At 42.0% G+C, this 14,807-nt stretch overlaps 1 protein-coding gene across 1 annotated transcript in view; it reads left to right on the top strand.

The window, feature by feature from the left end:
* The window catches only part of LOC110557700 (cadherin-related family member 3-like), a 79,267-nt gene extending 70,220 nt beyond the window's left edge, over window positions 1-9,047 (top strand). The window contains exon 19 of the mRNA XM_060391715.1: window positions 8,512-9,047. Coding sequence (XP_060247698.1) covers window positions 8,512-8,675 — 164 coding nt within the window. The 3' untranslated portion in view covers window positions 8,676-9,047. The remainder of the gene's footprint in view (window positions 1-8,511) is intronic.
* Window positions 9,048-14,807: the final 5,760 nt, after the last annotated feature.

The raw sequence follows: 14,807 nt of genomic DNA, 5'->3' as shown, positions 1-14,807 counted from the left end.
TTGGATGGGAGACTTTTGATGACTGCTTCTATTTCTTTGGGGGATATAGGACTATTTAATGGATTTACCTGGTCCTGATTCAGCTTTGGTAAGTCAAATCGATCAAGAAAATTGTCCATTTCATTTAAATTTTCAAATTTTGTGGCATATAGACTTTTGAGGTAAGTCCTAATGATTGTTTGGATTTCCTCAGTGTCTGTAGTTATGTCCCCCTTTTCATTTCTGATTTTGTTGATTTGGGTGGTGTCTCTCTGCCTTTTAGTTAGCTTGGCTAAGGGTTTGTCAATATTGTTGATTTTCTCAAAGAACCAGCTCTTGGTTTCATTGATTCTTTGAATTGTTTTATTTGTTTCCAATTGATTGATTTCAGCCCTGAGTTTGATTATTTCCAGCCGTCTACTCCTTTTTGGTGTGTCTGCTTCTTCTTTTTCTAGGGTTTTTAAGTGGGCCATTAAGTTGCTTGAATGAGCTGTCTCAAATTTCTTCTTGAAGGCACTTAGTGCTATGAACTTTCCTCTTAGCACTGCTTTCATTGTGTCCCACAAGTTTGGGTATGTTGTGTCTTCATTTTCATTGAGTTCTAGGAAGACTTTAATTTTTTTCTTTATTTCTTCCCTGACCCAGCTGTCATTTAGTAACAAGTTGTTCAGTTTCCATGTGAGTGTAGGCTTTTTGCTATTTCTGTTGTTGTTGAAGTCCAACTTTATTCCATGGTGATCAGACAAGATACAAGGGATTATTTCAATCTTCTTGAATCTGTTGAGGCTTGCTTTGTGACCAACTATATGGTCTATTTTGGAGAAGGTTCCATGAGGTGCTGAGAAGAAGGTAAATTCTTTTGTGTTTGGGTGTAAGGTTCTGTAAATGTCTTTGAGGTCCATTTGATTCATGAGCTCTGTCAGAGATATTATTTCTTTGTTTAATTTCTGTTTTGTTGACCTGTCCTTTGTTGAGAGTGGGGTGTTGAAGTCTCCCACTATCGCTGTGTAGGGATCTATATGTGGTTTAAATTTTTATCAATGTTTCTTTTACAAATGTGGGTGCTCTTGTATTTGGGGCATAGATGTTCGGGATTGTGATGTTTTCCTGGTGGAATTTTCCCTTGATGAGTATGAAGTGTCCTTCCCCATCTCTTTTAATTAATTTTGGTTGAAAGTCTATTTTATCAGATATTAGAATGGCTACTCCTGCTTGTTTCTTGGGTCCATTTGCTTGGAAAGTCGTCTTCCAACCTTTTACCCTCAGGTAATGTCTATCTTTGTGCCTTAGGTGTGTTTCTTGTATGCAACAGATTGCTGGGTTTTGGTTACATATCCATTCTGTTAATCTGTGTCTTTTTACTGGAGACTTGAGTCCATTGATGTTGAGAGAGATTAATGACCAGTGGCTGTTAGATCCTTTGATTTTGATGTTGGCTATGGTCATAAGATTGTGTGCTTGGTTGCTTTTTGTTTTACTGTAGTAAGGTTAATTATTTCCTGTGTTTTCTTGACAGAAGCTAATTTTCTTGGGTTGCATTTTCCCTTCCAGTGTCTTTTGTAATGCTGGATTTGTGTGTAGGTATTGTTGAAATTTGTTTTTGTCATTGAATATCTTGTTTTCTCCGTCTATGAGGACTGAGAGTTTTGCAGGGTATAGTAGCCTGGGCTGACATCTGTGTTCTCTTAGGGTCTGTATGATATCCCTCTAGGCCATTCTGGCTTTCATAGTCTCTGTTGAAAAGTCAGGTGTGATTCTAATGGGTTTGCCATTATATGTTACTTGGCCTTTTTCCCTTGCAGCTTTTAGTATTTTTTCTTTGTTCTGTATACTTACTGTTTTGATTATTATGTGGTAGGAGGATTTTCTTTTCTGGTCAAATTTGTTGGGTGTTCTGTAGGCCTCATGTATTCTTATTGGCTTCTCCTTTAACTTGGGGAAATTTTCTTCAATGATTTTGTTGAAAATATTTTCTGGGCCTTGGAGAAGGGAGTCTTCTTTTTCCTCTATACCTATTATTCTTAGGTTTTGTCTTTTCATACTGTCTTGGATTTCTTGGACGGTCTGTGTCAGGAATTTTTCGGATTTAACATTTTCTTTGACAGATACATTGATTTCTTCCATTGTATCTTCTACACCTGAGATTCTTTTTTCCATCTCTTGTAGTCTGTTGGTTATGCTTACCTCTGTAGTTCCTGTTTTCTTCCCTAAATTCTTCCTTTCCATTATTTCCTCCATTTGTGTTTTCTTTAATTTTTCCAGTTCTATCTTCAGGTCTTGATTTGTTTTGTTTACTTCCTTCACCTGTCTGATTGTATTTTCCTCTTTTTCTTTTAGTTCCTTCAACTCTGTTTCTTTTACTTCTTTCAGTGATTTAATTATTTCTTCTCTGAAGGCCGCAAACTGTTTGGCTGCATCTTCCCGTATTTCTTCACGGATGGCCATAATCTGCATGTCTTTAATTTCCTCCATTTCTTTACAGATAGCCATGATCTGTTTGTTTTTATCTTCCTCTAATTCTTTACGTATTTTATTTGTTTCCTCTATTATCCTCTTCATCAGCATAGATGTTAGGTCATCTTCTTGATTGTCTATTATGCTGCGTTGTCCAGGGCTGTTCGCCCCTGGATGGCTGGGTTCTGGAGATGCCATATTGCTCTGTCTTTTGTTGGTTGAGCTTTTACGCTAACCTCTACCCATTGGGCTGTTTTAACTGTTGGCTGTTTTAACTGTTGGCTGTTAGTTTCTGTGCTTTCTGGAGTCCTGAGGTAGGGAGAATCCCCTTGGCTGGAAGATGATTTTTCCTGATTGAGTCCTCCTCTGCTTTTTGGTTATGGTCACTGTATGGCCAGTGTTTCTCAGGAATTGCCACTGCTCACCTCAGGTGTATAGCCCTGAGGAGTAGCTGTGGTCTTTGTTAGGCAGGGGGGGCTCTCCTCTTACCCATAGAATTTCTCAAGACAGCTGCCCCACTGCTGGGTTTCTCGTTATAAGTTTAGTGAGCTGCTGCTGTTGTTACAGTTTTCCAAGTACAGTCCTCTTGAAGAACCTGCTGATTCCCTAGCTGTGGGGTTTTCTCCCAATAGGTCTGTTATCCTGGAGCACACAGTTCTGTCTGGGAAAGTGAGAGGAGCACCCAGCAAATCTCTGGGCCAGAGGCTGAGTGCTCTGCTCTGGGCCTGGAAAATGTGCACCTAGGTTGAATTGGTGCCTGGGGGCGCCGCTCTGATCTGGAGGCTGGTAACTGAGGGCTCCACTCTGGTCTGAAGGCTGGGTGCCTCAGTCTGGACCGGAAGCTGTGTGTCCCTGTCTGGGATGTCGGCTTCAGGCACTGCTCTGGTCCAGATGCTGTGGGTGCAGCCCTCTTGAAGGACCAGGGATTCCCACAGTTTTGTCAGTCGAGCTAGGGGTAGCTGATTGATCCTTGGCACAGTATCTGAGGGCTGCTGCAATGGCTCTCTGGCTTTTGTAGGTCTGAGGATGCAGCTGTGTGCCCCAGTGCCCTAGGGGTACTCAATAATGGCAGATGAGCACAGCGCTCATGCCTGCATTAGAAAGCTAGAGCCTAGAGTCTACGTGGATCTGGAAAGTCTTTTGGTGCTGGGTGTCCTGAGTGTTAGACCTGATGATCCCCCCCGCTGGGGGTTTCCTCCTGCCAGGGACACCCAGTCTTTTCTTTGGGGACCGCCGTTCTGTCTGGGGTGGCGGCGAGTAGAACCCACAGGCACAGATGCCCGCCCATGGCTCCGCCTTTCTGGCCGTTGGGATCTTGGGCATCTTCCTAAACTGGGTAATTTTCCCAAGACCTTTTTGGGATGGTGGTATCAGCTGAGTGCTCTGAGATCAGACCAGCCATTTCCTTCCCTGTGGGTTTGCACCCAACGGTGAAACTGAGTCTCTGGTGTCCTGGTGCCCACAGTTCTATCTGAGGCGGCGAATCAGGCTCGCAGGCAGGGCTCTGTGCAGGAGCCTGGGTCCCCGACTCTGGCTCCGGGCTGGCTCCTGGGGCACCCTCAGAACCTGAGTCTTTTCCAGGGGATGTCTGGGTCACCTAAGGTCAGTCCCAATCGTTTCCTGCTCCGTGGGGTCATCTCTAGACTGGAAAATCCAGTCTGTGATGTTTTGGGCCCACAGTTCAGTCTGGGACAGTGACCAGATCACACTGGTGTGTAGCTCTGGGCTGGCGACCAAGCGCCTGGCGGAACCAGGGTCTCTTCCGCGATTTAGCCGGGTGAGTTAAAGCTGATTGAATCCCCCACCATGGGGTATCCTCTCACCTGAGAAACACAATCACTTGTGTTTTATGGCCGCGAGTTCTGCTTGCTGGTCACTGTGCCTGTCCTGCTGTGCTGCTGTTCAGAATGAGAGTCCTCCAGGCGCCGCCATCTTGCCCATGCACTTTATTCTTAAAGGAGGAAGGAGGACTTGGGAATGGTTAGAGACTTAAGAGAGGTCAAAGATCTGGAATTAGAAGGCTGAGGCTTGAAAGCTGGTATAATTGCCATGTGATTTTAGAAGAAGCTTTTTACCATTTCAGAATCTCCCTTTTCATAGCTGAAGGGTGGGTATGACGAGGCTTTGCTTGTCTCTCACATTTCTGGCACTTATACACTACAGTGTCTGTGCAGTTTACACATGACTATTATAAGTGTAAGAATCATTAAGTCAAATGTCACACAACATGAGGCATTAGTGACAATGGCCTCACTGGTGCTAAGGAATCTTGTGATATTGCTCTGTGATTTAGCTCTTGCCAGCTCTGGGTGTTTTGGCATGAAGTTAGTGATGTTTTAGTGCTGGCTTCCAGGTTTCCCCTAAAGAAAGTCACCCTTTAAAATATTTTACTAAACTGAAAACATATCGCTCGTCTTAACCTGTTGTAGGTTAAATAGGCTCTTGGGAATTTCAATTTTCAGTAAGTCATTAAAAGTGTATGAGAATAAACACAGAGTGCTTACTTATGTGGAACATTGCTTGCTGTTCTTATTCTTTGCAACAATGAAGGCTGACTTTTATTTCCAGATTCCTATGATGGAATTATTATTCCTGTTTAATTGGCATTGAGTCAGAGGCACCGAGAATGGTTTGCAGTTATGAGGCTTTCTTTACTTTCTTTTTTTAAAAAAAATATATATTTATTTATTATTATTATAATTTATTTACTTTGTATCCCCTTCCCTCATACCCTCCCAATTCCACCCTCTCTCCCTCATCTCCTCCCATACTCTTCCCTCAGTCCACTGATAGGGGAGGTCCTCCTCCCCTTCCATCTGACCCTAGCCTACCAGGTCTCATCAGGACTAGCTGCATTGTCTTCTTCTGTGGCCTGGTAAGGCCATTCCTCTTTGACGGGGGAGGCCGTCAAAGAGCCAGCCACTGAGTTCATGTCAGAGACAGTCCCTGTTCCCCTTACTAGAGAACCCACTTGGAGACTGAGCTGCCATGGGCAACATCTGAGCAAGGGTTCTAGGTTATCTTCATGCACAGTCCTTGGTTGGAGTATCAGTGTTTGCAAAGACCCCTAGGCTCAGATTTTTTTATTCTGTTGCTCTCCTTGTGGAGCTCCTGTCCCCTCCAGGTCTTTCTATCTCCCTCTTCTTTCATAAGATTCCCTGCACGCTGCCCCAAGTTTGGCTATGAGTCTCAGCATCTGCTTTGATACTCTGCTGGGTAGAGTCTTTCAGAGTAAGTGACTACAGAGCTCTAAAACTAACAGCCAAAGGTCTGAACGAATCTGTGTCCTGATCTGTTTATTTGATTTCACAAACAAATGGGAGTTTATGCCTCATATTCTAGGTCCTATTGAACATGACAATATGAAACAACACAAACAGGTTATTATCAGTGTCTATAAACTGTGCTACATTGAGTCAGTCCTCAAAATCCATTCACTGAAGGATTATACTTCTTCTAATATGGATACTAACACCATTCTTTCCTGAAAACTCCTTTCTACACACACACACACACACACACACAAATCTATACCACCAAAACAAGCTATACTCTTATCCAACAGTTCACACTAGAACTTGAAAATGATAGCTAAGCTGTGCATCTAACAGTTGGGTTCAAAACAAGCCAAATGGCTGTGACTACATGCAAAAAAACCAAGCCAGGCAAAACCTCAGACTATACATGGGAGAGCCTGTTAGTAACAGTGGGTGCTGGGGTTAGGACAGTCAGTGGTCTTAGGGATGTGGCTTCCAAGAAGCTACTGAGGCTCCAGCAGAGGATGGTTGTAGTCACACACAGCAGCAGAGTAGACTCAGCAGGATCTTTTTTTTAAGAGCACATAAAGCTTGGAAGAAAATGTGTTGGGAGAAGGAGAGGGTAGAAGCTGGACAGGAGAAAAGAGAGGTGAATTTGATTAAAGTGCATTAATGCATGCATGAAATGTTTGAACTTTTCTTAGTTAAAATAAATAATAATAATCTGGGCAAAGAGGTTCACCTGTATCTCCAGTGCTGGGAGCAGTGGGATAGAGAGACAGGCAGATTCCTGGAGCTCACTGGCTATCCATCCTAGCCAAATCAGGGAGGCCTAGGTTCAGTGTGTAGTTTGAAGAGGTTTGGCCCCCATAGACTCATTTGTTTGAATACTTAGCCATAGGGAGTGGCACTGTGAGGAGGCGTGGCTTTAGTAGAGTAGGTGTGGCTTTAGTAGAGGAGGCGTGGCTTTAGTAGAGTAGGTGTGGCTTTAGTAGAGGAGGCGTGGCTTTAGTAGAGTAGGTGTGGCTTTTTTGGAGGAAGTACTTCACTTCGTAGGTAGGTGGGTTTTCAGTTTTGTTCATGGAAACCTCTTCCTGGCAGCCTGAGGAAGCTAGTTGCCTCATGGCTGCCTTTGGGTTAATATGTTGAGTTCTTGGCTCCTCCAGAACCATGTCTGCCTGGATGCTGCCATGCTTTCCACCATGGCAATAATGGACTAAACCTCTGTAAACCAGATTAATTAAATGTTGTAAGCCAATTAGTTAAATGCTGTCCTTTATAAAAGTTGTCTTGGTCATAGCGTCTCTTCACAGCAATGGAAACCTTAAGACACCAAGCAATGCAAAATAGCAACAGCAATAGTAACAGCAGGAAAGAGAAGACGAGGGCCTGGAGTCCCACTCTCAAGTCCCACCAGCCACTCTCTTACTCTCATACCAGGAAATCTGGCAAAAGGCATTCCATGCTCAACAGTCACCATGCTGCTCCTGTACCCAGAGGCCTCTCTGCCTCCTCATCTATCTCTGCCTCACTACATAAGATTAAGTCTCCACTGAACCACCAACCAGAGAACATACATAGGGCACACCTAGACCCTCTGCACATATGTACCAGATGTAATTCGTCCATTCATTCATTAAAAGACACAGTCTCTGTCCTGAAGGGTCAAATCAACTCTTTTCCTCTCTGCCTTTGAAAGTAAAGAAAAAGTGAATATTAGTCACATAATATAGAATAAACATACTAAAATCTGTTCAAGTAAAGAAGCTAAGCAAGAAGGAGAACCTTAGGGAAGTTGCTCAATCCTCACTCAGAAAACAAATGAAAAAGACATCGGAAGAGGGAGAAAACAGGGAACAAGACAGGATCCTACTTGGCAACTCAGTTAACATCTGTGTGCCTCAGTTTCCTCATTTCTAATATGTAAGCCTCTCTCCACTATACTGAGTATGTTTCGCATGAAAATACTGCACAGACTTCTCTCAATACTTCTGCTATCCGACCAGCACTTTGGGAATTATTTTTTACTATTTTTTGGTATTTTTTAAATCTAGCCATATAATAAATAGCCCTGGCTTGATAGCCTATGTTTCAAGTCTTATCTTCCCAGTTCTTCCTTTAATATTTTATTATTAGTTCTATGAAGGTTGATTGGCAAATCGTCAGATAAATTAAGATTTTTTTGGTAAACTCTAAAAAATAATTACAGGCTCACAAAATTGTGAAAAACCAGTAATTACCTCATTCTATCTATTACCAATGTTCTCCTAAAGCAGTGGTTCTCAGTCTTCTTAATGCTATGACCCTTTAATACAGTTCTTCATGTTGTGGTGACTGCCACTCATAAAATTATTTCATAACTAATTTTTCTACTGTTATGGATCACATTATAATAATATCTGATATGCGATTCCCAAAGGGGCTGTGACCCACAGGTTGAGAACCACTGTCCTAAAGGAACTCTCTTGTCCAAAGTAAGAAATTGACATTGGCATAATGCAACCAAATAGACCAGAGGTTTCAGACTCCATCACTTTGCTAACATACATCTCTTTATGGAGAGCTAATTATCTATGGAGAGGAATGTAACTGCTGAAAGCATCGGTACGTGGTGCTGTTCTTTCCACCAAAGGACTCACTAGAAGGCATATGTTTTTAAACACACACTAAACTACAAGCTGCCTCCTTTTGCTGCTTTTTCTCTTGGTAAAGAGAGGAAGACGTGAGGAGCAACTCTCTAGACCACACAGCAAATGTCCAGTAAACAGTGGAAGTCTGTCATAATCCACTTTCTTCATGTTGTGAACTTTCTTTTCCACAGTCTCGGGGAACGTGTACTCATACAACAGCCGTACAGGTGCAAGGAAGTGGAGGACACTCGGGCACCAGGAAGAGGCTTTTGGGAGCATCTACTGTCTCTCAGAGGCCCGTCCCTCGGAGGAGTCGGCAGCCTTGAAAATTCCCACGCAACAACAGTTCCTCTGACTGATGGCATTTTTCTGAGTGTTGCTTGGCATGGCTACTTAAATTTAAGCTCTAGACCTGAGCTCAGATGCTGTGTGGATGTTTATAGCTTTTTACAATCAGCTAGTTCAGACAAAGGGCAACAAGAGGCGTCAGTTCTGAGTCTCTGGCTATGTTTTGCTGAAAACTAGAAACTAAATCTGTATACATCCTGTGTCATACCTGGCTCAGTGGGGTATAGCTTCTTAGATCACACTGCTGTAAGCCAGCCTATGCTTGGCACAGAGTAGGCCTTCACACTTACTCGGTAAATAAAAGAATTTGAGTATGTAAACCTACATCCCTCGCTGTTGATTGAGGTGGCACTTATCCCACTGTGACTTACAGAACAGAAATGGGAATCGTCTTCAGGAAAGGTAATTTGTTTTGTTTTATTTCATTTCTTGTAGTCATAAAATATGTAGGATTTTACAGAAGTACAATTGATCTTGCTTTTAATTTTCTTTTTATAGGTCTATGGAGGATGGCCACCTGAAGACTTTATTTATTAATGACTTGCTAAGGAAATGTCAGTGTCAAGCTTTTTGAAAACTGTGTACTTAGATGTTTAAAATTCACAGATCTCTCTGTTAACCTCTGATGTGGAGACCAGCAGACACGAGCGTTGGCGGCCTCAAGCACCGTCGAGAGGCCGGGTCGATACTCGCCCCGCAGTGAAGTGGGCTTGGGGTGTTTGCACTCTTAATTAATCACAGTCACAGCAGTACATACACATCGGCAAGCCATACACTAATACTTTGATCTGAAGATATCAGGGACTTGAATGACCACAAATGCCTTAGTATGCATCTCTGTCTGCACAAGTTCAAGGTTTGGGAGACACGAACTCCCAAGGGCAAATATCTGAAATTGAGCAGGATTATTTATTACTTAAGGGATTGATCCTCAAGAGGAACTATAGAATGGAACATAACAATGAATTTGAAGAGCGGCAAATCCTTTAGTTTCTGTGAAGTCTGTATTTCTTCTTCCAGAAAAATGTATGCAGTAATCACAGCTCTATTTATTAATTTATTTACTTGTTATCTATTTGTTTGTTTTGGTGTGTCTTCCTGTGCATTATGTAGGCAAAGATATCCATCATGTGTGTGTGCATGTGGGGAGGCCAGCAGTTCATGTAAGGTATCCTCTCCAATACCTTCAAGTAAAAAAAAAAAAAAATTGAGACCATTATTTAGCCATAGCTGACCTGACATTCACTCTGTAGGCCATGCTGGTCTTGAACTCACAGAGATCAGTCTGCTTCTGCCTCCTGAGTGCAGAGATTACAGTGTGCATAAGGCTGTCTGGTTTTTCATCTTCTTTTTGAGACAAGGTCTCTCACTGACTTGGCTGCCTGGCGCCCTCCCACCTCAGTTTCCTCAGCACTGGGACTCCCAGCATGCACTGCTGTCCCCAGTGTTTTTCCATGGCTCCTGGAGGTTTGCATATTCCTGTCGCACCCTGACTTCACTGCTTTACTTCTGTCTCACAGGCTTCCTGACATGTTAACTGGAGGGCGGAGGGCAGAGGGCGGAGGGCGGAGGGCAGCAGTTCCTAGTGCTGGGCTATAAAAGTTGGAACCAGTTGGTAATTAGCTTAACAATGTCTGTGAAAGGAGCAGCCTGATGGCAGGGTAATTCTCTTCTGGGGAAGAGACCACAGATTGTCTGGGAAAGTGCTCTTCAGTCTCCAGCAAAGCTCTCTTAGGATCAATTATGGTTTGATGAATAGAGATTCCTGAGTCTCCATCTGCTACCCTGGCTTTTAGGGGAAAGCACAGGCATTATAAACTTTCTTTTCAAAGTCTACATTGGATCAATTTGTGTTGGATCTGCCTGTGCCAAAGCAAAACAAAACAAAATGTTAAGCTGGTGTTTGTTAGCCACACAAACAGGCTCCTTTCAACTTGTTTGGTTGTTTGGGATCCACAGACCTGCCAACAGAAAAGGCCTGGGATAAAAAGAGCGGGTGTTAATACCCTATGGCAAATCGCTCAACCTGGCTGTCAATGAAAGTATGCTGGACTTTGTGTCACTAGCATACAACATGAGAATTTTTCCGGCACTGCAAATCTGTCTAAACAATTGTCGAGCTATATTTTAGGTAATTGGACTGGAGAATTCGATACTACGATGGAGCAGCTGAGAGTGGCCATTATCACAGTAAATTCTACCGGAGTGGACGCAGGACTAGCCACAGGATTATCAACATGGATTGCTGCAGCCATGAATCATCTGAAGGAATGGGCGGGCATGGGAGTGTTAGCAGGCCTTCTGGTGTTGGTCTCCTTGGTTTGCCTGTGGTATATATGCAAGATTAGAGTCTCACAACAGTGTGATACAGCCATGATCATTCAGGCCTTTACAGCCATTGAAGCAGGACATTCTCCCCAAGCATGGTTGGATACCATAAAAAGCTAAAATGATACGCTCAGGATGCGAGGCTAAGCACTGCACTCAGGGTCAGCCGCTTTGGACCCAGAGAAGAGCATGTCTGATTGCATGCGGGTTGATGCCCCAGGTCCCACCTCTGAGAAAAAGGTATCGGACGGGTCCGATGCTCTTTGGGTGGATGACACCTAAATGAACATCTGTACAAAGTCCCAATTTATTTCTAATATCAGAGATCAGACCTCTACTCTTGCCTGATGCGTCTAAAACAAAAAGGGGGAACTGTAGAGAGCTGCGGAATGCTATGCCTTAAAGATGGAGCTGGTTTCCGCCTTCCACCTTCCCGATGGTGAGTGCTCTCTGTCACGAACAACTCCACATTTGGCTAAGGCCGAGGATCTGGCTTGCTTCCATGTATGTGGACCTATCTGCATTGCCCCCGTGGCACGCCTGGGTTGGCTACCCAGAGGCTATTTAAGCTGTGGGCTGGCTTTCCCCGGGGTCCGAGGATTGTTCAATGTACCTGAATAAACTGCATTGAAAAAAAAAAAAAAGAGCGGGTGTTTGGAGAGAAGTGAAGAAAAGTGCAAAGCCCTCAGGGCCAGGCTTTGCAGTGTACTCTTTGTGTCTCTGTCAACTTGCCTCCAAACCACACTCATTTCTGATGTCACTGTGTGTCCAATTTAATAATTGAGATTTCATCAGTTTCCTGCGGTGCCATTGACACTGCCACAAACTGAGCAGCTTAACACAACAGAAGCATATGATCTGGAAGCTAAGATGCTTGTGGTTAACAGGGCAGGTGTTCATTGGAGTCTCTGGAAGGAAGTCCCCCTGTCTCTTCCATTCTCTGACAGCTGCACCCCTGGACTTCAGGTGTGTCTCTGTAATGCCTGTCTGCTACACAGTACTTTCCCCTTTATGTGTCTGTCAAGTTTTCTCTGCTGCACATTGATTTGTATTGTTCTGGGTTCGGTTCTTATTTCGCCTATTCTGCTTGACACTGATACAGCATCTGTCCGTGGGCGTGGATGAGAGACTGCTTGCAGTGAGAGCATGTTCACAGACTCTACGCGCTAGAACATGAGCATAGCACTTGGGATGGTCACTACTCAATCCACTGTGGTGATTTTAAAATACTTTAATATGTGTGATTATTAGATCTGTTGTCTCATGCTGTTAGGGTACAGACTTGCTGAAAAAAACACCCCGGACTCAAATCGCATGCAAACAACACAGAGCATTTTATTCTGCAGAAATCCAGTGTACTGGGGTCCCCGCCTACGCAAAGCAAAATGGCAAAGAACCCCAAATTGAGCTTACTAAAATATGTGCACCTAAAGAAGATAAACAAGAAAGAAGACCCAGAATAAGATGATCAGTCCTCACTTAGAAAGACAAATGGGATGGACAGGGGAAGTAAGAGAAAACAAGTAACAGGACAGAAGCCTACCACAGAGGGCCTCTGAAAGACTCTACCTAGCAGTGTATCAAAGCAGATGCTGAGACTCATAACCAAACCTTTGGCAGAGTGCAGGGAATTGTTAGGCCCAACAAGAGCTTAAATATAAGAAGGTATGAAGAGAACTCAGGAAACTAATCATCCATCGACGCAAAATCGCAAGAGGTTCATCTTGACCATTGCGCAATGGGGTCACCCCTGCTGGTCAGCTAGGAGTGGCACCAGGAGAGGTTTTTAAAAGACAAGGCGTGGGGAATTCTAGGGGTTGCCTTCTTGGCAATTCATGATTGGATGAGGTATTTAACTTTTAAAATAATTGATTGGTTCTGGGCACCCTTAGGTCTGGTCAGCCCTGTCGTAAATATCTGATCTTCAAGTCAGTTTGGAATTTCCTGCCATATGAGATATAGCCACAGTTAAAGGTGGGAGAGTGACTAATTCATCCCGTGTCTGTTCTAATTTCTTTAAGAAGGTACTTAGTGCTAATGAGTATTCCTTTGAGCACTGTTTTTTTCTGTGTCCCATAAGTTTGGGTATGTTTTGCATTCGTTTTGATTAAATTCTAGGAAATCTTTAATTTCTTTATTTCTACCTTGACCCAGTAGTAATTCAGTAGAGAGTCATTCAATTTACATGAATTTGAAGACTTTCTGCTGCTGTTGACATCCAACTTTAATTTGTGGTGGTTTGATTGGATACAGGAAGTTATTTCAATTTTGTTCTATCTGTTGAGAATTGATTTGTAGCCAAAAACATGGTCAATATCGGAGAAGGTTCCATGAGGTGCTGAGAAGAAGGTATATTTTTTTGTGTTTGGTGAAATGTTCTAAAAATATCTGTTAGGTCCATTTGAGAGTCATAACATGTTAGTTTTATTATTTCTGTTTAGTTTTTGTCTCGATGATCTGTCTATTGGTATAAGTCTTCCAGTATTGATATGTGAGGTTCAATATGTTATTTAAGCTTTAGTAATGTTTTTTTTTTTTTTTATGAATATATGTGCCCTTGCATTTGGGGCATATATGTTCATAATTGAGATGTCATATTGGTAGATTTTTCCTTTGATGAGTATGAAGTGTCCTTCCCCATCTTTTTTGATTACTTTTGGAAGTTTATTTTGATAGATATTAGAATGGCTACACAGCTTCTTGGGTCCATTTGCTTGAAAAATATATATATATATATATTTTTTTTTTTTCCCTGCCATTTACTCTGAGGGAATGTCCATCTTTGGTGTTGAGATGTGTTTCTTATATGCAGCAGAGGATAAACAATAATTGTTAATACCTGTTATTTTGTTATTGTTGTTGTTGGTAATGTGAATGTGTGTGTGTGTGTGTGTGTGTGTGTGCAGTGTACTTTCCTTCTTTTGGTTTTGCTGGCATGAGATTGTTTATTTTCTGTGTTTTCTTGCATGTAGTTAGCCTCCTTGGGATTGAGTTTTCTTTCTACTACCTTCTGTATGGCTGGATTTGTGGATAGATATTATTTAAATTTGACTTTGTCATAGAATATCTTGTTTTTTTCATTTATGGTGATTGAAAGTTTTGCTGGGTATAATAGTCTGTAGTCTGCAAGATTATCTGTCCAGGCCCTTCTGGCTTTTAGAAATACATTGAGAAATTGGGTATAATTCTAATAGGTCTGCCTTTATATGTTACCTGCTCTTTTTTTTTTTTTTGCAACTTGTAATATTTTTTTTTTTTGCTGTTGTCGTCCTGTATGCTTAGTGTTTTCTTTTCTTTTCTTTTCTTTTTTTTTTTTTTTCCTTTTTTTCCTGGTCCACTCTACTTGGTATTCTATAAGCTTCTTGTACATTTTTTTAGATCATGTCCTTCTTAAGGTTAGGAAAATTTTCTTCTATGATATTCTTAAAAAATATTTTCTGGGTCTTTGATCTAGGATTCTTCTCCTTTTACTATTTCTATTATTTTTAGGTTTGGTCTTTTCATAGTTTCCCAGATTTCCTGGATTTTTTATGTCAGAAACTTTTTAGACTTAACATTTTCCTTGACAATATATTAATTTCTTCTATTGTATCTTCTATGCCTGATATTCTCTTTTTCATCACTTATGTTCTGTTGGTGATTCTTGAATCTATAGTTCCTGTTCACTTGCCTACATTTTCTATCTCCAGGATTCCCTCAGTTTATGTTTTCTTTATTGCTTCTATTTCATTTTCAGGTGAACAATTTTATTCATTCCCTTCACCTCTTTATTTGTGTTTATTTTCTTGGCTTTCCTTAAGGGATTTATTAA

This window comes from Meriones unguiculatus, chromosome 9 (assembly GCF_030254825.1).
Source record: "Meriones unguiculatus strain TT.TT164.6M chromosome 9, Bangor_MerUng_6.1, whole genome shotgun sequence".
NCBI lineage: Eukaryota > Metazoa > Chordata > Mammalia > Rodentia > Muridae > Meriones > Meriones unguiculatus.
This window is presented reverse-complemented; position numbering and strand designations above follow the sequence as displayed.